The sequence below is a fragment of the Sceloporus undulatus genome, chromosome 4, assembly GCF_019175285.1.
Source record: "Sceloporus undulatus isolate JIND9_A2432 ecotype Alabama chromosome 4, SceUnd_v1.1, whole genome shotgun sequence".
In the NCBI taxonomy this organism is placed as follows: Eukaryota; Metazoa; Chordata; class Lepidosauria; order Squamata; family Phrynosomatidae; genus Sceloporus; species Sceloporus undulatus.
In genome coordinates this window covers 205,430,815-205,453,742 of record NC_056525.1, presented here as the reverse complement: position 1 = coordinate 205,453,742, position 22,928 = coordinate 205,430,815, and the positions used below count along the sequence as shown (strand labels likewise).

The following is a 22,928-nucleotide window of genomic DNA, read 5'->3' as shown; positions in this document are numbered from 1 at the left end:
ATCACTAAATTTTGTATTAAATCTAATAGCATAAAACCTCATATTTCTGTGATTTACATGACATAAATTTACTAATAACGAAATAAATGTGTAAAGAAATCAGATTAAAACTAGGAGCAGGTTAGTGCAAATATTGAAGAACTTTTGCTGCTTAACTGCCTTCAAATCAACTTCAACCTATGACTAATCTATGAATCAGAGACTTTCAAGTCATTCTGTCCTCATCCACTCTGCTGAGCTTTTAAAAAACTAGAATAGTTCTTAAAATGGCTTGAAAAATAAAAGTCTTCACCTAATGCCAGAAAGTCTAAAAAGCTTCTGTGTAGTGGGCATTCCACCTATGATGTGGCACAGCTGAAAAAAGCTTTCCTCCTTGGTAGACACACACATTGCCTCTTTTCATGTAGCACCTGGACAGTGGCCTTGTATTATGGCTATAATTAGGTAGTGTGTGGGTAGCGGGAGGCAGTCCTTTAGATTACAATTACTCACATTAGTGGCCCATGGTGGACTAGTGGCTTGTGGTGAGTTTCTTGGAAAGAATCCAATGTACACAAATACCATGCTTGTCCCTGTCACATGGGCCAGGGGAACCCTGCTGGACCACCACATTAGATAGCTTAAGAAGCTGTGCTTAAGATATCTAAAGTCCATACCTTAGTCTTTAAAGGTCAAAAACACTATTTGGAACTGGTCCCAGAAACTGACATGGCAGGTTTTCAACTGATATGAATTGATGTGATGTGAACAAGGAATGTATCACCTATCAGCTTTCTCCTCTGTGTCGCTGGGCGCAGCCATCTGAAGGCTGCGACGCAAATGGAAAAGGAGCTCCTTTTGTAGCCGGGGAAGGGGCACACTATTTGCCCTGGCGCGGTGTGATGACATCACGTCCGCGCCGCCCCGTATAGAAGCGGCGCGGTCGTGATGTCGTAATGGCGGCGGCCGTGTGGAATGGCCGCCACCATTTTGTGCGCGCTCCGCGCGTGCTAGGGTTAGGGGCGTCCGGAAAGGACGCCCCTTTCTAACCCTAGCATGCGCGGAGCGCACACTTTTAGGCCCGTTTGTAACGGGCCACAAAGTGGCAAAAAACCTTATTGCTAATTGTAAGCAAGTCCAACACGCTGAAATAAAAACTGCATCAGCCAAACTGGTTTCTTCTTATCTGATCTGTTCTACCAGTTGCAGTTGTTAAATATCAGGTTCTTAGTACAGTCAGCCCTCCATATCCACAGATTTGACATCCATAGATTCAAGCATCCATTGCTTGAAAATATTTTTTTTTATTCTAAAAAGCAAAAAATTTTGCCATTTTATATAAAGGACACTATTTTCCCACACCATTGTGTATTATGCAACTTGAGCATCCATGGATTTTGGTATCCATAGGGGTCCTGCAACCAAACACCAGCAGTTTACAAGGGCCCACTGTATGTAAAAAGGAGAGAGGATCTGGCTACATCTTTGAGAATAGCTTATTTATTTTAGCTTGAGCTTTTGTGGCTTTCAAACCACAGTGCACTGATTACAGTATTGCATCACAGACTATTTTAGCATTTACAAAGTACTAAGGGTGGGGTGGGATTAGAATGCAGTGGGATACAAAATGATGCAAATTGTCACACTGGCATCATACAGTTTTACAGGATGATACAGCTGGATCAAGCAGCTGGTCTGTTGGTCTTAAGGTGTTAAAGCAGTAAATTCTGCTTACCTAATGTCAATTTGCTTGAAACAGAAACATTTATCTAAGCAAATTCTTTTGTCACATGTCTAACTGTGATGAAAAACTGTAATTTATGTAGTGGGCCAAGAAACCATTCTCACTAGTGGATTGGAATTTGTGAATATAAGTGAATTTACATGTTTCTGTTAAAGTTCTGTATTTTTCTAAGCATCTTGCTTTATGTTTAGATCAGGAAGCAGAAACTATGGCCTCCAGTGGCATTTTTGGGCAACCCCCCCCCCCAACTTTCCCTGCAAAATGCTCTCCTATCTCAAGCCACTCACACTGTCACAAAAATGCAGCAGTTTGGGTGGAACAGGCTCCTAGCCAGTATCACCATCAATCCAAAGCCAAAAATAGGAATAAACCAACTGATTTTAAATTGAAACCAAGTGTGACATTACATGACATTTTTCTGGCATGATACATCTGTGTGGCTTGTCAGAGGGACATGGGTGTGAAAATTGCCACGTGCTTTGGAACAATTGAAGAGTCCCATAAAACACAGAAAATTGTCATATTGATGCCATAAAGGTAAAGGAAAAAGTAGTCCCTTGACATGAATGTCTTGTCGTAACCGACTGTAAGGGGCAGTGATCATCTCCGTTTTCTAAGCCGAAGAGGTAGCATTGTCAGAAGACTGCTCTGGTCATCATGTGGCCAGCATGACTGCACCAGATGCTGTTACCTTCCCACTGAGAAGTGGTACTTAATCTATTTGCTTTTGCATGCTTTCGAACTGCCAGGTTGGCAGAAGCTGGGATTAGTAACAGGAGCTCACTCCATCATGCAGTACTCGGGCCTCAAACTGCCAGCCTTCTGATCTTCTGATCATCAGAATTGGTGTCTTCACCACTAAGCCACCGCATCACCATAGGACAGTGGTTTTTAACTTCTTTTTTTAACCAAGGACACACTTGAAATACCTTTCTTTGCCTTGGACCCCAAGACATAACTCAAGAGTTAAAACCCTAAAATGCATCAAATACTATATTTACTATACACCTTGACTTGGAATGGCTAGGTTTTCCTTTTGCTCCACATGTATTCTAGGTACAGGAAAAAGAGGTGGGAAAGGCAAGCAGGCACACAAGGGAGCATGGCAGCAGAGGTGCCCAGCAGAGAAGTTGAAGAAGGGGTCTAGTCCCTGCTGCTTGCCTTGGCCATCCTCCTGGGATCCTTCTCTTCTCTGCACCCAGTGCTTCCATATACTCCCTGGCTGTAGGAGAAAGGGGCAAGGATGGCTGTCAGTTGGAGAAAGAGGAAGGAAGGATGACTGAGCACCCCACAGACCCCCGTGAAGACATCATGGCCACCCATGGGTCTGCAGACCACAAATTAAGAACTGCTGCCATAGGAAATAATTGGGCATAGGACGATTCTTAGATCCGTAAGTGAACCTTTTCCTTTGACATTGTTTGAAAGGAAAAGGCGAAGGGTAGAATACTAACTGCTTGTATGAAGATATGGGGTTTAATCAAAAAGAGTTGATTTAGTCATAATCAATTTAGTTTGTTCCAATTCCTATCTAAATTCTAACAATCTTATCCTTTGCAATTAAGTGTTCGTATATCATCAAAATATAATAGGAATGAGCAACTCTTTAGATGTAATTAAATTTCTGAAACTGACTCTGATGATCACTAGGTCAGCAGTTCAAGACCCAAGCACTGTGTGACGGAGTGAGCTGCCATCCCCTGTTCCAGCTTCTGCCAACCTAGTAGTTCAAAAGCATGTAAAAGTGCAAGGAGATTGGTGGGAAGATAACAATTTTTAATGTGCCTCAATGTTTAGTCGTGTTGGCCACATGACCAAAGTTGTCTTTCACAACACTGTCTCCCTTGGTGTAGTAACAAAGATGGCACTGCCCCCTAAAGTCAGACACAACTAGACAATCACGTCAAAGGGGAGACCTTTACCTTTTACTGTCTGTACTAATACACTGTGCATTTTCCTCTTCTGTGCTATTGGTTAATAATGCTTTTTTAATATTGAGTTTGGGGAACAGAGATTTATATAAAATACTGATGATATATGTGAATGTATAGATCCAGGAAGGCACAAATGCAGGAGGATTAACAAACAATCAAGGTGGATGTTAAAGGAAAGAAGCCTTCCTTCAGAAAACAGAAATCTTAAATCAATCAGGGAAGAGCAATCAGACTCTATTTGTGACCTGTTGAGTGTGGGAGTTAATTTCTGAAGCTTCCAGTTTAGAGCTGAAGAGTAAAATACTTGCTGTCCACTTGCGATGTTTCAGAGAAGTAGTGCAAGCTCTAGAAGAGAAAAGAATGATTGACCATGGGACAGCTTCAGAAAAAAACAGCCAAAATTAATGTTTTATGATGATAACATTTCTAAATCCAGCAATTTATTCAGTGGTAGAAATTAAGAAATTTAGCCTGATTCACATGGTTTTGGTTACTTGTTTTGCCATTTTCTCTTGATTGTCTTCATACTATTATGTCATCTCTGATCACAGAGAATCTGAGATTGTGAGCAGTTCTAAAAGAAAATAGTATATAAGCACTGTACCTTTACCTTTTTAAAAATACAGTACAGTACTTACATTGACTTTTGGATAAGTTGACTCACTTTCGGTGAAGGGCAATTTTTTTACTAAAGTTTCTAGACTTATACATGAGTTTATACAGTAATATGCATAAACTCATAAAACTTGATAATTGTACCATGTAATCCCAATGGTAATGTTTCCTGATTCCAGTCATTGTTTTTCTCTTTTCTATTCAGAGTGGTACATTAATCTGCCAAAGAATCAAGTTTTATTTTTATCATTCATGTGGGCAGGTTTTTATTTATTTATTTATTTTGCTTGTTTCTTGGTTTGTTTTCTGATTTTCTGGGTAAAGTAATATTAAAAGGGTTTTTTTTTAAATTTAAAAATATGCAAATCCAATTGATTCTAGTTTGCACTAATAATTGCATTTAGGCTATTATGCTCCTGATAGTTAAATGAAGAATGAAAACAATATAGCAGCTGCTACATTCTTTGAGATCGCTAACATAATTTTTTAGAATATTTTTTTAGTTTATAAACTGTGTAGAGGTCCTGGCTAATGATGTTGAGTTGCATTTTGAATTACATACCATGCCATTTATAGAATTCTGTGTTCACCAAGGTTTAAAATGCAGAGAGACTGCTTTCTAGACTTCATGAAACTTACTTTACTTTTCTTTAAGTTTACTTCAGTATTTACTTTTCTTCAGCATTTACTTCAGTATTTATTGTATTTTAAAGCATCATTTTTAATGTGCAAATTCTTTATTTGAGCAGGCGAGACAGGTGCTTGTTTCAACACCTTTAGATTTGATAATTCAAACAGTTGTTTCAGCAGCGGCAAATGTTTTATTTTATAGACTAGAGCCTTGATGTTTTAAGAAGCGCCTCTCATTTATGCATCTGCTCAAGATTTAAGGTCTGTTGGAGTGGTCCTCCTCTTTGTCCCACCAGTCAAGACAATATGCTGTGCAAGGACAAGGGAGAAGGCCTTCTCTGCTGTTTCTCCTTATTTATAGAACACCCTTATCTTTCAGGCCCAGTTGGTGCCAACAGTGCTGGTGTTTAGTTGCCAAGAAAAACATGGTTGTTTATAGAGCTTTGGGGGCCTTAAAAGACTTTACAAAACCTCCCATACACATGGTTTCATTTCATCTAAAACTGTTTTACAACTTTTAATCTGTCTGTTAATTTGTTAATTGTTTTAATATATATTTGAGCCATTTAAAATTGTTTTAATAATTTATACTATTATAAATGTTGTTATATTGGTTTTATTGTAGGTTTCCTTTCAATAAAGGGTGGGATATAACTATTTAGACAAATAAATATAAACAGGTAAATCTAAATTAAATTCATAATGATCCTAATGAATATTAATGTTCTGAAGGACTGGCACAAGTACTTTTATTTAACAGTGAGTAGGCTGAGAATTTATTTGTTTGTTTGTTTGTTTATTTATTTCTGTGCAGCCTTTCTCTCAGAAAGGGATCCAAGGTGGTTCCCAGATAAAATTGTTTTAAAACTTTACAATAAAAAATTTAAAACAATTAAAATCATATCGCAAAAACTGTATAAAGTTACAAAAACATACAAAAGCTAAAGAATGTACTGTGTGGGAGGGGGCCTGCCCATTGTCACTGTGTTTTGCTTTGGTTTTTCTAAAAATGTAGGTTTTTAAATGTGTGACGGGGTGTTGTGTGAACAGCTTGCACCTGCTTCGGAGTTTTGGGTCTGTGAGGTGTAAAAAGCATGCAGCCAGCCTAGGGAAATCTGGCATATATAGTTCACGTAGACAAGCCCTTAGAGTACACATACAGTAAAGCCAGCGTAGTGTAATGCTTTGAGCATTGGACTGGAGACCAAGGTTTGAATCCCCATTCATTTGTGGAAACTCATTGAGGGACCTTGGGCAAGTCACCCCATCTCAGCCTCAGATAAAGACAAGAGCAAACCCTCTCTGAATAAATCTTGCAAAAAAAAAAAAAAACAAAAAACAAACCTGTAGTAGGTTCACCTTAGGATCAACATACATCATAAATGAAAACATAACAGCAATAACAAACACATAAAATATTTAAAAATCTGCTTTAAGTGGACTAAATCATACTTTGGTGCAGTAATGTGTAGGAAAGTGATCCTGATGTTTTCTTTAACCATAAGTGATACTAGAAATGTTGACTTCTAGTTATAAATGCTGTTGTTTAGTATGATGTTAATATGGATTTTACTTCCAGTAACTCAGGTTTTTGGTTTTTGTTTTTGTTTTTTCCAGAGGAAATAAAAGCAGAAACTGGAAAACAAAGGTACTTTCCCTCACTATTGAACATGAGTAGTCTAGTTTATTTAATTGCATTTTAAATATTACTACAGAGATTAAGTCTGCTATTCACTACCTTTTGGGTTGGATTCTTTACAAATTAGCTCTGTAACATCAAATCACCATGCCTGCACTGCAGAAAGCACCCATTCAGATTTGCTTAAGGGTATCACTATTTTCCACTTTAGTTTAAAAGCACAAAATGAAAATTTATATTGGTTATTTAAATTTCCTGAGCTTATACTTTCCCTTTCTAATCACTCTGGCTTCAGGTAATAATTACTGTATACACATGTATAAATCTAGAAATTTTAGTCAAAAATTGACCCAAAAAACTTGAGTTGATTTATCCACGGGTCTGTGTAAGTATATATAAAAAAGGATTTCATCCTCTGGTGAAAAGCAAGGGTGTAATCTGTCCTGGGAGCACTGACTCCCCTCTACTCTTTCATGTATCCAGCCTTCAGTGCGAGCACAAACAGTTATACCTGCTGGAATTTTATACGTTCTTGAGCATTGTTTTCCCTTGCTTCATCATTTAGATACTTTGGAAATCCATAATTTTGGTCCCCAAACCTGCCCTCAACTTATACATGAGGTCGACTTACAGTCGAATATATATGGTAGAAAAAAATGTCAGATGAATCAGCCTGCTATTGGATAAATGAATGTCCTGGTTAAGAAATACTTAGACCTCTGGACACTGTAGAGCAGGGGTAGGCAACCTGCGGCCCGTGGGCCAGATGCAGCCCGGCGAGGCCTTGGGACCGTCCCCAGCCCGGTCTTGCCGCCGGGGCCTTTGGCATCTCGCGCGAGGGGCATGGTGGGGCAGTTGTCTATAGAAGCCTCAGAAACATGCATTTATCTTAACATTTTTTTTAAAAATCAGCAAATTTTTTCACGTGTCCTCCATTTTTTATTTAAAAAGTGCCCTCCATTTGAAAAATTTTGTCCTACATTTGTCCTGGTTTATTTATTTATTTGATTTTTTTTTAAAAAAAAATATTTAATTATTTATTTTTTGGCTTCGTCCCCCCCAGTTGTCTGAGGGACAGCAACCCGGCCCCCGGCTCAAAAAGGTTGCCTAACCCTGCTGTAGAGAAAGAATACATTTTTCATATTTTACTGTTAGCTAATAATAATAATAATAATAATAATAATAATAATAATAATAATAATATATTTATATCCCTCCTCTTCTGCTTTGAGGATCGAGGCAGGAAACAGCAGAGTTTGTACAATATAAAACAATAAAAACAACAAGCACCACAATACCCAACCCTCCCTCCCAGGTATAAAATTAAACAATAAAACATGTTTTAAAAATACATTACAATATGACAAAATTAATAAACAAACCACAAATTAGAAAAATAATAAAAGGAGGGGGATTCAATTGGTTCTGGACATTATCAATCGGGGAAGGCCTGCCAGAAGAGAAAGGTTTTTGTCGTCTTTTTAAAAGCCTGTCAAACTACCCTACGAAAATAAAACTTTCTATCTCTTCATAATTTTAGCCTAACATAAGAAATCCCTTATTAGTTTCTAGTATAAAGGGAATGCTATAGCCATTTCAAATAATCAAATCAAAGTGTTGCTTTTTCAAATGGAGATTGGTTCAAAGATAATATTCCAACTCTATCTGTAAAGCAGTCTTTCCACAATATATTATTGAGGAATAAAGACAAACTACAAAGTGCTAAGTCCCTTCCCTCGCTAGCCCCCCCCCCCCTTCCCACACTAGGTGACACCGGATGCAGGAATGCTACTGCATCCTGGATTTACAGTAAGGGATGTACAGGTTGCAGTCCTTGAACAAGGAAATTGCAAAGGAAGACTAGAAATCAAAGCAGCTGAATAGAATTATATTCACAAATGCCAATCCATTAGTAGAGATATGGAAAAAGGCAATAGTTTCACACTACACATATTAATACAGGATTCTTTGCTACTGCACATACAACAAAAGGAATATTGTCAGAGTTTTGAACCCAAGAAAACTGACTTTTGGTAAGCAGATTTATTGCTTTCATGCATCATCAATAACTGACCACTGTAAAAATCTGAAAGACCTGCATTACCTCGCACAGCCCTTTGAAATTTTGGGGCAAGGGACATGATTTGCATGTTTGTGGATCCTATTATATTCTGTCCCATTTCCACAACTGTATAAATACACTTGATACCTGAGGCCTCAGTACCACTTGGTACTGTATCTGAAAAAGCTGGTTTATATCCATGAAAGTTCATACTAAAGTAAAAACCAGTTAGTCTTAAAGGTGCTGCCACATTTCTTTTTTTCCTTCCTGTTCCCTTTCATCTTTTCATGCTATATATCTTAGATTCTTACCTTTTTAAAAATTGTATTGTTAATTAAAGTTATAGTATTATTATGTTCACTTTATGTGTTTGTTTAATGTATCCACTCATCTTTTGACACAGATAGATACTAATATGAGCACAAATTCAAAGTCATTTATTTTGACAATGAACTAAAGTTATATTTGTTATGTATTCATACATATGCATGTGTTCATGTAAGCACACTCTCGCTCTTACAAGTAATGCAGTCCAGGGTGCAGTTTTACAAAGAAGAAATCCTAAGTCTTAAGAGGTACCCTCGTACAAATAATTATTTCCATAGCTCTTTATTGGTACTGAGGATTGTATTTGTATCCAAATCAGTTTATAACTAATCATTTAGGTGATTCCATCTAGTAATAGATTATCTTCAGGGACTTGTGTAATTAGTATTTGTTGCTATGTTTATTGTAATGTTTATCTATCTTTTTAAAAATACTGATTTTATTTTTTTACATTCTAAGTGAAGTTTTGACTGTTAAATTAAATAAAGGTTCTAAAACAAAGATATTATGATTAGCTGTAGATATTCCTGTGTTTATACTAAACTCTTTGTTAATTTTACCTGCCCTCTTGATTGGATCATTTTTTCAGTCCTCCTCATGGAGAAGCAAAGCCTGGTTCAAGCACTCTTCCACCAGTGAAATCAAAGACAAGTTTTATTGAAGCAGACAAATACTTCTTACCATTTGAATTGGCATGTCAGTCCAAGTGTCCCAGAATTGTTAGTACGTCATTAGATTGCTTACAGGTATGTATTGAATGACATGTCATTAACTTGCTGCTTTAGTTAGTGGTTTCTTTTTCTTAAGTGAGGAAGTTATTGTATTCCTAGATTACACCATGTGAACAATTTTAATAGTCAATCAGGTTTCAAACCATCTTTGAAAAGGTTTCTTTTTTCAAAAATAGACAAAAAATAGACAGGCTTGATATGAGTTGCTTTGATTGATATAGTCTGTATATTGACTTGAGTTAAATGACATTGCTAAACAATATTTTGGTCATTGGGAATATGCTACAGATTCCTATGCTTAATCCAGCTCTTGTGATCATATCATAGTCTGTGTTGTCCAAATGGGGTAACAATAGTTACCATCAACCATAGGGTGATACTAAAGCAGAATGAAAAACCTGTTTTAAACTTCATTCTAGATGAAAACTGTGTGTAATGGTAAACTTAATTTATTCTCCTAAAAGGAAAAGTTGGTTCCTCTTTGTGGTCTCTGTGACTCACACCATTGGGTTATCTTGAGCCTACTCAGTGCATCTTTCAGAACCTTCTAAAGCCCCAGCCATGTTGGCCAATACTGAGAGCTGAAGTCCAAAATCCCTTAAAGAGCACAGTTTGGGGATCACTGATCTAAAGCATTACATAAGCATTTTGATGGTAGCCCTGCTCAGCTCCAGTAGCCCTATATAGGGGCTTTCCTGTCAAAACTACCAGTTCCTTTTCAGCTGCTGCTGCAGTAGCATCAATAGAAATCACATTCTTCAGTACATTTCTCCATCTTGCCTGTTCTTTGGATCATTACATTAGTGTCCAATGAAACTGGCAGTTTTGCTAGGAAAGCCCCTATTTAGGGTTGCTGGAGGTAGATAGGGCTATTTGTGTGAGTTCACAGATGACCACTCAGAGAACTATAGCTGCACATATGCAACCTGTCCTTGCCATGAACTGAGGAAGAGAGAATTGGCCAGTATAAGCTGGGTCTCCTTAATCAGAAATGCTTGGTATCAGAAGTGTTTTGGGTTTTCAATTTTTTCAGTTTTTGGAATATTTCATATATACTTGATGAGATATCTTGCAGATGGATCCCAAGTCTAAACATGAAATTCATTTTTGTTTCATATACTGTACACCTTATATACTTAGCTTGTACACTTCATGCAGAATATTTTAAATAAGTTTGTGCATTTTTGGATTTTGGATTATTATGAATTTTGGAACTTTGGATAGGGGAGACTCAACCTGTATCTTGCTAGTCCTTATCTGGCTCTGCTGTTTTTCTTCATTACTAACTTGCCACAGGTTTTAAACACTAGAAATCACTGCAGTGAAATACTTTAAGTGAGAATTCATCTGACTTTAAGGTAAGAGATATATGTTAACTTTGTTTCTTCATAGTTGTTCTTTCACTTCACTTCTAGAAACTTATAGCTTATGGCCATTTGACTGGAAATGCTCCAGACAGTACAGCTCCTGGGAAGAAATTGATTGATCGAATTATCGAAACAATATGTGGATGTTTTCAAGGTCCTCAGACAGATGAAGGTGTTCAGTTGCAAATTATAAAGGTAAGCTTTTTTTACAGAATGTTAGCTCAGACTTTGAACTAGGTAGAATTTGCTGTTGAAATCAATTGTCTTGTCTTGCAATTCAAACATACTGGGCAAGAGCTGAACCTGAGAACATTTAATATTATGGTTAATCAGTTAGAACCGTAGCTGCTTATAAAAGTTTTGATTTCCCAAAAACAATCTATTGTCAACAGAAATAAAGTAAGACTGAACAAATCTTTTCTTGTCTGTATCTCAAAAGTTCATTGTTAATGACATTGAATGTGAACCTGCACAAAGATCATTGTAGCTGTCCACATTATAATCAGTGACCAAGTTGGAAGAAGTGAGGAAGAAATCTTCCCCCTTCCTCTTCACGTGTTTGATGCTTTTGATGTTGACAGCATTGTCATGTGTTTAGTGAGATGAATCTTTAGTATAGACTGAAAGGGCTTTTGTAAAGTTGATATGGCATTGATGGGATGTATTCTGGAACTGACCTGCAATTGAAAGTCAGATGTTAATGAGAAGCGTGATTGCTGCTTCGAACATTTCATTGCATTTAATGGCATTTTTCAAATTAGTAACACTAAAATGTTTGGCTGGGCTAGTAAATTTTTTTATTCTTGAACAATTCATCAGAACCTACTAAGTATATATTTCAAGTATATACACAGTAGTTGAATTTGTTTGATTTGAACATTATGTTAAAAATGTCCTGCAATGTTTTAATTCCTGGTTCTGTTCATAAATGTTCCAGTTTGCTTGAAACATGATAGTTAACATATCAGTGATCAGGATCTAGGTCTTTTAATTGTCCTACTGAATTTAAAAGAATAATAAATGTGTAATTAGTACCATCGTTAAATAGAAAATAACTATGTCAGTATGTTGGTAGGAAGAAAATATCTGGATGGGGGATACAGACCGGCACTTTGTGCCGGCCAATGGGCAGAGTCATGGCAGACCATCCACATGCTCGACGCTGTGACTCCTCCCCCAGGGCGTCATTTTGGCGCGTGCCCATTAACACGGCGCACGCCATTATGACGCACCTCCAGTCCTGCATCTACACGAGGGAGCAAGAAGGAGCTGTGTTTTGCTGCTCCTTTTTCATCTTCCGCAGGCTTGATTGGAACCACGGCATGCGGTTACCACAACCCCGATCTGGGAGGAACGCCACCCCTTTTAGCTAATCTGTATAGCCCCTATGTTATCTTGTCTACTGATACTCTGTTTAAGTTTGATACAGGGTAAAACATCTAAATATAATTGGTTCATACAATGCTTGTGCCTTTTAAATGTACGTCTTATGTGTATATCATGTTGACCTGGCAGTAGTTAACAGTTGGAGCAGCCACAAATATCTTAGTGTTACATACTGTACACATAGACCAGAGCATATAGTTAACACATTGAAGTTGAATGGATATTATGTGTACACTAATATTGTGTTATTATTGAGAGGAGCTTCAACATTATATTTTTTAGGCTCTGTTAACAGCAGTAACATCTCAGCACATAGAGATTCATGAAGGGACTGTGCTACAAGCTGTAAGAACATGTTACAATATTTACCTTGCAAGCAAAAATCTCATAAATCAAACTACAGCCAAGGCAACTCTCACACAAATGCTGAATGTCATATTTGCACGTATGGAAAACCAAGCTGTAAGTATCATAATACTTCTTATAAAGAATTATTTCAAATGCTATTTCAATCTGTACAATTCCTATGCAACATTTGAATTCATAGAATCATAGAGTTGGAAGAGACTACAAAGGCCATCCAGTCCAACCCCCTGGCATGCAGAAACTCACAATCAAAGGATCCCTGACAGATGACTATCCAGCCTCTGTTTAAAGACCTCCAAAGAAGGAGACTCCACTACATTTCGAGGGAGTGTGTTCCACTGTCTAATAGCTCTTACTGTCAGGATGTTCCTCCTAATGTTGAGGTGGAATCTCTTTTCCTGTAGCTTGCATCCATTGTTCCGGGTCCTATTCTCTGGAGCAGCAGGAAACAAGCTTGCTCCTTCCTCAACATGACATCCCTTCAAATATTTTAAAAGGCTATCATATCACCTCTTAACCATCTCTTCTCAAAGCTCAGCATACCCAGCTCTCTAGGTCTATCCTCATAAGGCATGGTTTCCAGACCCCTCACCTTTTTGGTCACCTTCCTTTGGACACGCTCCAGTTTCTCAACATCCTTTTTGAATTTTGGTGCCCAGAACTGGACACAGTATTCTAGATGAGGCCTGACCAAGGCAGAATAGAGAGGTATTGTTACTTCCCTTGATCTAGACACTATGCTTTTATTGATGCAGCCTAGAATCGCATTGGCCTTTTTAGCTGCGACATCACACTGTTGACTCATGTTCAATGTATGGTCTTCTATGACTCTTAGATCCCTTTCACACATAGTCTCATTCATGAATTGGTTTGCCAGTCTCTGTCGAAGTTACTTTGATCTGTGGAAGATTTGATCAACTAAATACTCAGATGAGTTAGTACACATAATTTAAGTTGTATGAATTTTACATATCAAGAGCTGAGTGTCAGAAAAATGGAAACACAATCCTAAATTGGATATGTTTTACCAGATTTCATTAGTGTTTCATACTCTCTGTTGTGTAATGTACAAAAATAATTGTGTAAAGTGCTCTAATAAAATGGGTTTTCTCTAATACATAGCTTATTTAGACAAATTCAATTTGATCCTAGCTTCAAGAAGCCAAACAAATGGAGAAGGAAAGACATCGGCAGCAGTACCATCTGCAGCAGTCACCCCTAAGCCATCATGAGCCTGAATCACCTCAGCTAAGACATATTTCAGAGCAGACTGTTGATCAGTTGTCCCAGGAACACGAAGGAGACTTGGACCATCACACAAACGATGTGGACAAGAGCCTCCAAGAAGATACGGAAGCAGAAAATGGGTCTGATATTTCCAGTGCAGAAAATGAACAGACAGAAGCTGACCAAGCAACAGCAGCAGAAAGTAATAATGGTTGGTTTAGTCAAAGTGGGGTGAAAGAAGAAATGAAATCACATTAAGTCAGAAATAGACAAAGTGAGGCTGTGAAGCTACATGGAGATACTACAAGCTGTTTTTGTGGTCCTTGGCCCCTCTAACCCCCTCAGCATCCCTAGATGAAAGGGAGAAACACCTTTTTTGCAAGCCTCCTGATGTGGCAATTCACATTTTAAGCAAGTAACATGGTCTCCTTGGAATGTTTATCAACATCAGAAATACCTGTTTTTCAAAACCAGAAGTGGGCATCTGGCCACTTGTGTTTTTTGATAGGTTTGCTTGGCATTTAGTCTGTGTATTTCCCAGAGGGTACCAAGATTAGAAATTGGCTCCTAGACCTGCAACAGTTGCCCACACCTTATGTTAAAGAACAATTATTTTTCTATACTTGCAGATTGTTTACAGACTTTGATACTAGGTTTATGGGCTTCTTTACTTTGTAATCACAGATGACTTCTTGCTTAGTTACTTTCTTGAACTGTATTTAGGTAATTTTTAAGGAGTCACATTTAACAAACACAAATAATAATTATCAAGGAATTGTCAGTTTAAGAGATATTTGTGGAGTGTAGTCCAGATAAAATTTTAGTAACATGTTTCCTGTTTTTATTTTGTAGCTCTGTTTAAAAATGATGCAGGGCCATATGATGGAGAAAACAATCAATGTGAAGAAACAGCACAAGATGTTGTACAACGTATCGTCCAGGAAATGGTGAACATAGTAGTAGGAGGTAGTATATTTGCCTTAAAATATATTGCTAAATTGAGAGGATGGATTTTAGAAAACTTATAAGAAGAAGTTATAGTAAAGTTCTGGTGTTTGGTGTGTGCAGTATTGGCTGATGCCTTCCATGTTACATCTAGGTTTCAGTCTGAAATTTAAAGTTGTTATCCAAGGAGCTAAATGCTGCCTCTTCAAAGGTCCAGCATCTTGGATAGTTCCTTTAAAGTTTGGACTAAAACCCAAAGCAGCCCTCCGAGATGGAAGCCACTAGCTGCTACTGTGTATTTGTGTATGATAAAAAGCTAAAAGGAAAGTGTTCTGATTAGTATCTTGGTCCAAAACACACTGCAGAAATAATCCAGTTTGAGACAGCTTTGACTGCCCTGGCTCAGTGCTAGGGAATCCTGGGAATTGTAGTTTATTGTGGCACCAGAGCTCTCTGACATTTAGCCTTCTCTGTATTTTAATATCTTTACACAGAGCCACAATATGAATTAGGTTTTAATAAAACCATGGTTCATTAGTCTGAGATTATTAGATCTGAAATGCTAATTTAATTTTGCAGTTGTCAGTTCCTTGAACATCACTGGTGTCATTTTAAGGCTATAACATATTGATAAAATATCAGGAAACACTGAAAACATTTAAACTATCACCTGTTTTTTTACTGAACTGCTAGTCATATGACTGAAGTGAGAAGTGAATTGTTTGGGGGCAGTCAAGGTTTTGCTCATTTAAAGGGTTGTTTTAAGTGATACTTGAGCTAATGAGTTGACCTACTTTGTGTTTTCAGGGTTTGGTAACTTTCTGTTTCCTTTTTCACTCCTCGTTTTTTTTCTTTTATGTGTGAACTCTTCACAGCAGGTTCTCTTTCTCTTTTGAAAAGCTTAATGAGTCATTTATAAGCTATATAGGCTATGGCACTTAATATGTTTGATCAGAAATGTTTGGATACTGACTCAGTTCAGAGCTGAATCAATCAAGTTATTATAAAGATTGTCTCAAATAATGTATCCGTGCTTTACAATTCAGTAAAATAGTATTAGAAAATATTTTACATTCCCAAGGCAGCTCTCGTTAAACCAGTGGTTCTCCAACAGTGGGGTGGGAACCCAGGGTGGGGGCAACAGTTGCTCAATGAAGCTGTGAGACTTGGTGACCCTGATCCCTCCTCCTTCTCCCCACTTTTTTATGTGTAAAATTTACACATGCATTGAGTCAAATATTTAATTCTCTTTTTTTCCCCTTTAGATGTAGGAGAAAGAATTGCTGAAAAGGCTATGGTTGATGGAACAGTGGGGACTTCAGAAGATGGTAGTGACAGTGAAAATATCCAAGCAAATGGAATTCCAGGGACACCTATTTCTGTTGTTTATACACCATCTCTACCTGATGATAGGTTATCAGTCTCTTCCAATGACACTCAGGTATTAAAATGTATGCTTACAAAACAAGGTTTTTGAATATACATATGGAAAATAATAAAGTCATTTGAGTTAGACTACACTGTGGTAAAATTCAGACTGTACATGCTGTGTAAAACAGGCCTTGCAAACAGGAGACTTGAAGGCACGTATACTTACATCAGACAGACAGCTTTATCTTGGAGTGTAGGTACTTTAATTTTGAATTATTTATGTGAATCGATACAACAAAGGACAAGGACTATTGACTTGTCCTGGGCCAGTGCTATGCGTGCTATTGCAACATAAATAAAATACATGAACAATCCTCAACCCTGAATATATGACATCATGAATTTGATATATTTCACTTCCATAGTAATTTAAAATAAATAAATAATATTAATGAATTGACACACATGTTTTAAGTAACTACTCCCTCCATGTATCTCAGACTTTCCTAGGGCCTTGCATTTGAATAAAAAGGTCCCTAAGTAGATAATTGCCATAACGACTCATTTAAAAGTAGAATATTCCAAATGTAGATAATGGAAAAACCTGCTGTTTCTTTTGGCTGCATTTTAGTTTACATTAAGAATATTGTTAGGGACTTAGTGGTTAAGATGCCAATTATGACTATCGTAATGTTGGAAGGTTGGCAGTTCCAAGCCCAAAGGCTGTGTGATAGGGTGAATTCCTGTCACTAATCCCAGTCTGCCATCCCAGTAGTTTGAAAGCATGCAAATGTAAGTAGATAAATAGGTATCACTTTGGTGGGAAGGTAACAGTGTTCTGTGCAGCCATGAAGGCCACATGACCACTGGAGCTGTCTTCAGACAACACTGGTTTGGCTTAGAAATGGAGATAAACACCACCCCTACAGTCAAGGAGAAACCTTTCCCTTTAAGAATATTGTTAGCATTTTCCAGAAAGGTTAATGTATTTACATAGGCAAATTTATCTTGATCACATGTATATGGTATATAAGTTGAATACTTTATATTTTAAAATTACTGAAACATTTAAGTGTTGTGGAAATAATTCATATGTCTTCTAATGCAGAAATGAAATTCCAGTAAATGGTCTGACTGACAGATAGTTAGAGATTCAGGGTCATGTTTCTTGGATTGGTTGTAATTGTGCTATTTGCCAGTACAGATATAATGCTAGTTCAGTTAGTAAATCAGGAGCATGTCTTGAAAATGCTCTCTTGATCCCCTCCCTTAATAATAAATTGAGGAGAAAAAATGCAGAGGAGTAATTGCAGAGGAAAAATTCTCCAATTCCTTAAAGAGGTGAAAGCCATGACATGGATATTAGGCTTGTGCCATTCTTGGCTCTTAAAAGCAGCCAAAGGGGGCCTGGCCACATGGGTAAGGGAAACAGCAAATGCCTCACTGTAGTAAGACAGCTTTTCGTCCTGCCTAAAAGAGGTTGTGGCATGGCTGCTATTGAAAAATCCCCCTCTGAATTCAATCATATTAGAGAATTATTGGCCAGGCTCCAAAATCCCTTTCTTGAGCATGACTCCCAAATTTTGGTCCTCCATGTATTTTGGACTTCAACTCCAAGAACCCCCAGCCATCTTGAACAACAGTCAGGAATTGTGGGAACCGAAGTTCAAAACATTTGGAGGACTAAAGTTTGGGAACCACTGTTCTAGACCACGCAGTAGTCTCCTAGATCCAGTGGTTTCTATATGGAAAAAAAAACTCTTAATTTCTTTTCTCCTTCCCCCTCAAAATGCTTTCTAGGGGGTGTGGGGTAATTTGCCATGTTTGAGGCTTTAAACAAACAAACAAAAAAAAAAAAAACAGAGACAGTGACCCATATGTGAACTTCTGTTGTTGTTGTTTTTCCTGTTATCAAAAAAGGCCTCCTTTATCCTAAAAAGGCCCATCGTAAAATTGCCCCAAATCCCCCTAGAGGGCATTTAGGTTTTTTGGGCTCAGTAGGACGGCCACAAAAATGGCTCTGGGGGCTACTTGCAACTTATGGATTACACATTTCCCAGCCCTGCCTTTTAGCCTTAACAGTGGTAGTTTCAATCCCACCCAAATCCTTAAGCCTGTTTATTAAATTAGTAGAGAAATTTTCTTCCAGGAGAGAAGAGGCTCTGAGGGAGAAGAATATAATCTCAAAGTAGGCTCCTTACTGACTAAATGAAATGTTCTAGCATCTGTTTTGTTGGTATGTGGATGGCTGAATGACATCTTTAATTGATTAGTTTTAAGAAATTAAAGTTGTGATTCCTGAGCATAACAGCTAACTTTAAATATTCAGTGTTAGAGTGTTTCATAGAATCATAGAGTTGGAAGAGACCACTAGGGCCATCCAGTCCAACCCCCTGCCATGCAGGAAATCCAAATCAAAGCATCCCCGACAGATGGCCATCCAGCCTCTGTTTAAAGACCTCCAAGGAAGGAGACTCTATCACCCTCCGAGGGAGTGCATTCCACTGTCGAACAGCCCTTACTGTCAGGAAGTTCCTCCTAATGTTCAGGTGGAATCTCTTTTCCTGTAGCTTGCATCCATTGTTCCGGGTCCTGTTCTCTGGAGCAGCAGAAAACAAGCTTGCTCCCTCCTCAATATGACATCCTTTCAAATATTTAAACTAATAATAAAAAATAAAAAAATATTTTATTATGGAATGTGTCTATACATGCTTATTCTCACTTTAGGAATCTGGAAATTCTTCAGGACCTACCCCTGGTGCTAAATTTTCCCACATTTTACAAAAGGATGCCTTCCTAGTATTCAGGTCACTCTGTAAACTCTCTATGAAGCCTCTGTCAGATGGACCACCTGATCCAAAGTAAGTTAAGATTTATTAGTTTATACAGTACTTACCATAAGTCATACAAGTGTGAATGCAGAGTTCCTTGCTGTTTTTAATACCCAACACATAATAGTAGTACTTTCAAAATGTCATGTAAAATAATGCTGTGGTGCTACATAATTGATAAATATAAAATAAGTATGTCGATGATTCCAACATGAGCTGTCTAGATTTGAATAGGTCATCCCATGCCCATTAAGCTATTTCTGAAGCTAATTGGAGTTTCTACAAGATTAGATAGACCACCATGTTGGAGTTTTCACTTGGACTAACAGGAAATAACATACAGGAATGGGTTGTCTCTCTGTTCTTTACATACATTTTCTGTTCTTCAAATTAGAGGCTGTTTGAGAACAAGAGAGTCCAGTATTTTCTGAAGAAAAACAGTCTTTTAGGTGTTATGGACAAATTAGTGTAATCACTTTTAATTGGGAAATGGTGGTTTAAGAAGTGATTGCTCTGTAGTAAGTTGTATGCCAAATCTTCCGGCAGGAAAAGAAGGATTATTAGGACCACTTATAAACTGTTTGAGGAACTTATAGGTAATGTTTAGAGCATTACTTGTCCAAAAGGCTCAAGATACTGTCCATGAGAGTGAAAATAAACTGCTCAAATAATTATGATGTTCTCTTCCCAGGTCTCATGAATTGCGATCAAAGATCCTTTCATTACAGTTGCTGCTGTCCATTTTGCAGAATGCAGGACCTGTTTTCAGGACAAATGAAATGTTTATCAATGCTATTAAGCAGTATCTTTGTGTTGCATTGTCTAAAAATGGAGTTTCATCTGTTCCAGAGGTTTTTGAACTTTCTCTCTCTATATTCTTGACACTACTTTCAAATTTTAAGACTCATCTGAAAATGCAGATTGAGGTATGATACCTTAACAAATGCCATAACATTAACAAATGCCATATTTGATATAATTAAAGTCCTGAAATATATGTAATATTCTGCAAGCAATTGTTTTATTTTAGTCTAAGGATTAACTGGACTTCTTTGGGTTTAAAGACCACTTTATTTTGAACAGAACAATATAAATGATTCCCAAACTGATGCTTACTCACTGCAGTATTCAGAAAATAGAACTGTGACATTGCTGCATATGATCTGATAATCCTCAAAATGAGGCAGCAGATTGATTTGTTCTGTCTCCAACTGACATATGTTGGACTTGAATTTTTGTAAACCCTAAAAATGGCACCTATCTATCTTACTTTTTGTGGATTGGGCTTACATGTAAATACCTGAAACACCATCTCTCCCTACGTCAGTCTGCCTGTGTTGTGAAACGGCACTTTCCACAGCACGTTCTATTTCAGAGGAAGGTTTGTTGTGTGTTGGTGAAGGAGAGAACTTTCTCAGTTGAGGTGCCCCAGTTGTGGCACACCTTCCTGTTGCATGACTAGTGCCAGTTCTGTTAACTTTTCAGAATGAGGGGAGAAGATTCTTCTTTGCCAGTGCATTGAAGTTTGCTGAACTGTCTCATATGTCACTCTGTTTTGGAAATTAATTTATATGGAGTTACTGAAAGGATACAAACTCACTACACTTGACAGATAGTTCAAATCACATCCCTTTTATAGACATGGAATTAAGAAATGCCAGAAAAGTAGCCACTAGAGAAGAAGTAGAGTAATACTGTGCTGTGGAGGTGGCTGATGGGTGAGACAAATAGGTTAACTAGAAATTCATGTACATAGAAAATTGTTACTAACCCGTATCCTTCCCTTACAAATAAATAGCTCTTGCCACTAATAAAATTCCCCAGTGCATGAGAGGAAGGAACAGAACATAATTTATGACTGGAAAGTTACAGTATAGTCTTCTCCATATGGAGCATCAGTTAATTCAGTGATGGGCAACTTCTGGGGCTCTGACAGGGTGTTCTTTGGTGAGCTGCACACCCACATCCTCTCACAACAAACCTGTCCCATTTTATTTTATTTTTAAATGTATTCTTTTGCACCAACTAATGGTGCATCATGCCTCCCAGAGGTCTCTGATTATTCCTGTACTTAAAACAGTGGTTCCCAAACTTTGGTTTTCCAGATGTTTTGGACCTCAAGTTTCAGAATTCTAGACTGTTGGCAAAGCTGGCTGGGGCTTTTGGGAGTTGAAGTCAAAAACACCTGGATGACCAAAGATTGGGAATCACTGATTTAATATGCTTTGGAGGGGCTAAAACCTGTGTGAGCATGCTTCTTCTATTTATGGTTCATAAAATTTTGTGGTGTTTTGAAGCCAGGAAAGAGCATTAGACCTGTGTATTTTTACCTCACTTCCTGACATCTTGCACCAGAGCCTCCTGTCTTTTTTTTTTCTTTTTGTACTTTTTGAATTCGCCTAGCAGGGCATCCAAATGCAATTTAATGGAGTTGATAGGATAGTAATTGAAGTGAATGCAATTACTGTTAAAGTCAGACTCTGTGATCTCTACAGCCTTGTGTAATCATGAGATTCTCTATGAATCATTTCCCTTGAATTAAAATGTTGCTGTACAACACATGGCTGCCTATTTTTTCTGATGAGTAGAATAGCATATATTTTCATGGGATAATTAAATAACAAGATAAAAATATAAATTGCCAATAAAATATTATTTTTTTCAAACAAATATATCTTATACTTTATGTTTATGTGGTCAAATGCTGGTTTATAAGGAATAACTGCACAAAGTACAGGTTTTTGGACATAAGTAACTTCTAGCGGTTCATGCCATTTTTTCTAGGTATTCTTCAAAGAGATTTTCCTATATATCCTAGAAACTTCCACCAGCTCCTTTGATCATAAATGGATGGTTATACAAACACTGACAAGGATATGCGCAGGTATTACTCCATTGGGCATGCTTTAAAGTGGTTTAGGAGCACATGTCTCCCTAGTATGAGAATTTTTGTTGTTGTACTATGCATAATTCTAGAAAAAGTTCTTCAATGTATTTACTTTGTTGTTGTTACAGATGCCCAAAGTGTAGTGGACATTTATGTAAACTATGATTGTGATTTAAATGCTGCAAATATATTTGAAAGACTAGTTAATGATCTATCTAAGATTGCCCAAGGAAGAGGTAGCCAAGAACTTGGCATGACCAACATTCAGGTAAGACCAATGGTATATTCTGCTATGTTTTAAATTATAAAATCAGTTACTATTAACTTGAATATTATCTAAATAATTTTAAAATGCTTACCACTTTCTGCAGGAGTTAAGTCTTAGAAAGAAAGGACTTGAATGCTTAGTATCTATACTGAAGTGCATGGTGGAGTGGAGTAAGGATCAGTATGTAAATCCCAACTCTCAGACAACCCTAGGTAAGTTGATGCTTTGATACTCTTCTCTTCTTTATGTTCTGAGTGACTTACAACTATGGGTTCTGTGCTTAGACAAAGCATTGTCCGAAATATTCTAATAGGATTTAAATGAATGCCTACTCCTTAACACTCGTGCTCAAAAAAGTGTGGCTCCTGCTCTTTGCACTCTTTTTCCCAGCCATTTGGAACATTCCACAGCTCACAGAACTCTCCTCAGATATTTGTGTACTGCTGAGTGCTATTATTTTCTCTTTCTTTTCCTTTTATTTGTTTGTTTGGTTGGTTCTAGTTATATCTCATCTTTGATTGAAATTTTTAGTATTTTATTTTGTTCAGTATGGCTTTAGGTATCTCACTATGGTCTTACAAGCCTATGTTCTCTAAGACATTGTTAAAGAAATGTGTTA

The 22,928-nt window shown here is 37.4% G+C and overlaps 1 protein-coding gene across 4 annotated transcripts in view; it reads left to right on the top strand.

Moving 5' to 3' along the window:
• The window catches only part of ARFGEF1 (ADP ribosylation factor guanine nucleotide exchange factor 1), an 85,795-nt gene that overhangs the window by 27,122 nt on the left and 35,745 nt on the right, over positions 1-22,928 (top strand). Inside the window, exons 2-13 of one of the 4 annotated variants that reach the window (XM_042465209.1) lie at positions 6,520-6,550; positions 9,520-9,676; positions 11,077-11,223; positions 12,697-12,876; positions 13,933-14,209; positions 14,860-14,973; positions 16,218-16,393; positions 19,051-19,184; positions 19,846-20,080; positions 21,939-22,038; positions 22,170-22,309; positions 22,413-22,521. In XM_042465209.1, the coding sequence (XP_042321143.1) occupies positions 6,520-6,550; positions 9,520-9,676; positions 11,077-11,223; positions 12,697-12,876; positions 13,933-14,209; positions 14,860-14,973; positions 16,218-16,393; positions 19,051-19,184; positions 19,846-20,080; positions 21,939-22,038; positions 22,170-22,309; positions 22,413-22,521 (1,800 nt within the window). Of the gene's footprint in view, positions 1-6,519; positions 6,551-9,519; positions 9,677-11,076; positions 11,224-12,696; positions 12,877-13,932; positions 14,219-14,859; positions 14,974-16,217; positions 16,394-19,050; positions 19,185-19,845; positions 20,081-21,938; positions 22,042-22,169; positions 22,310-22,412; positions 22,522-22,928 lie in introns of all 4 variants that reach the window. The other 3 variants (XM_042465207.1, XM_042465205.1, XM_042465206.1) reach the window with 3 other exon arrangements.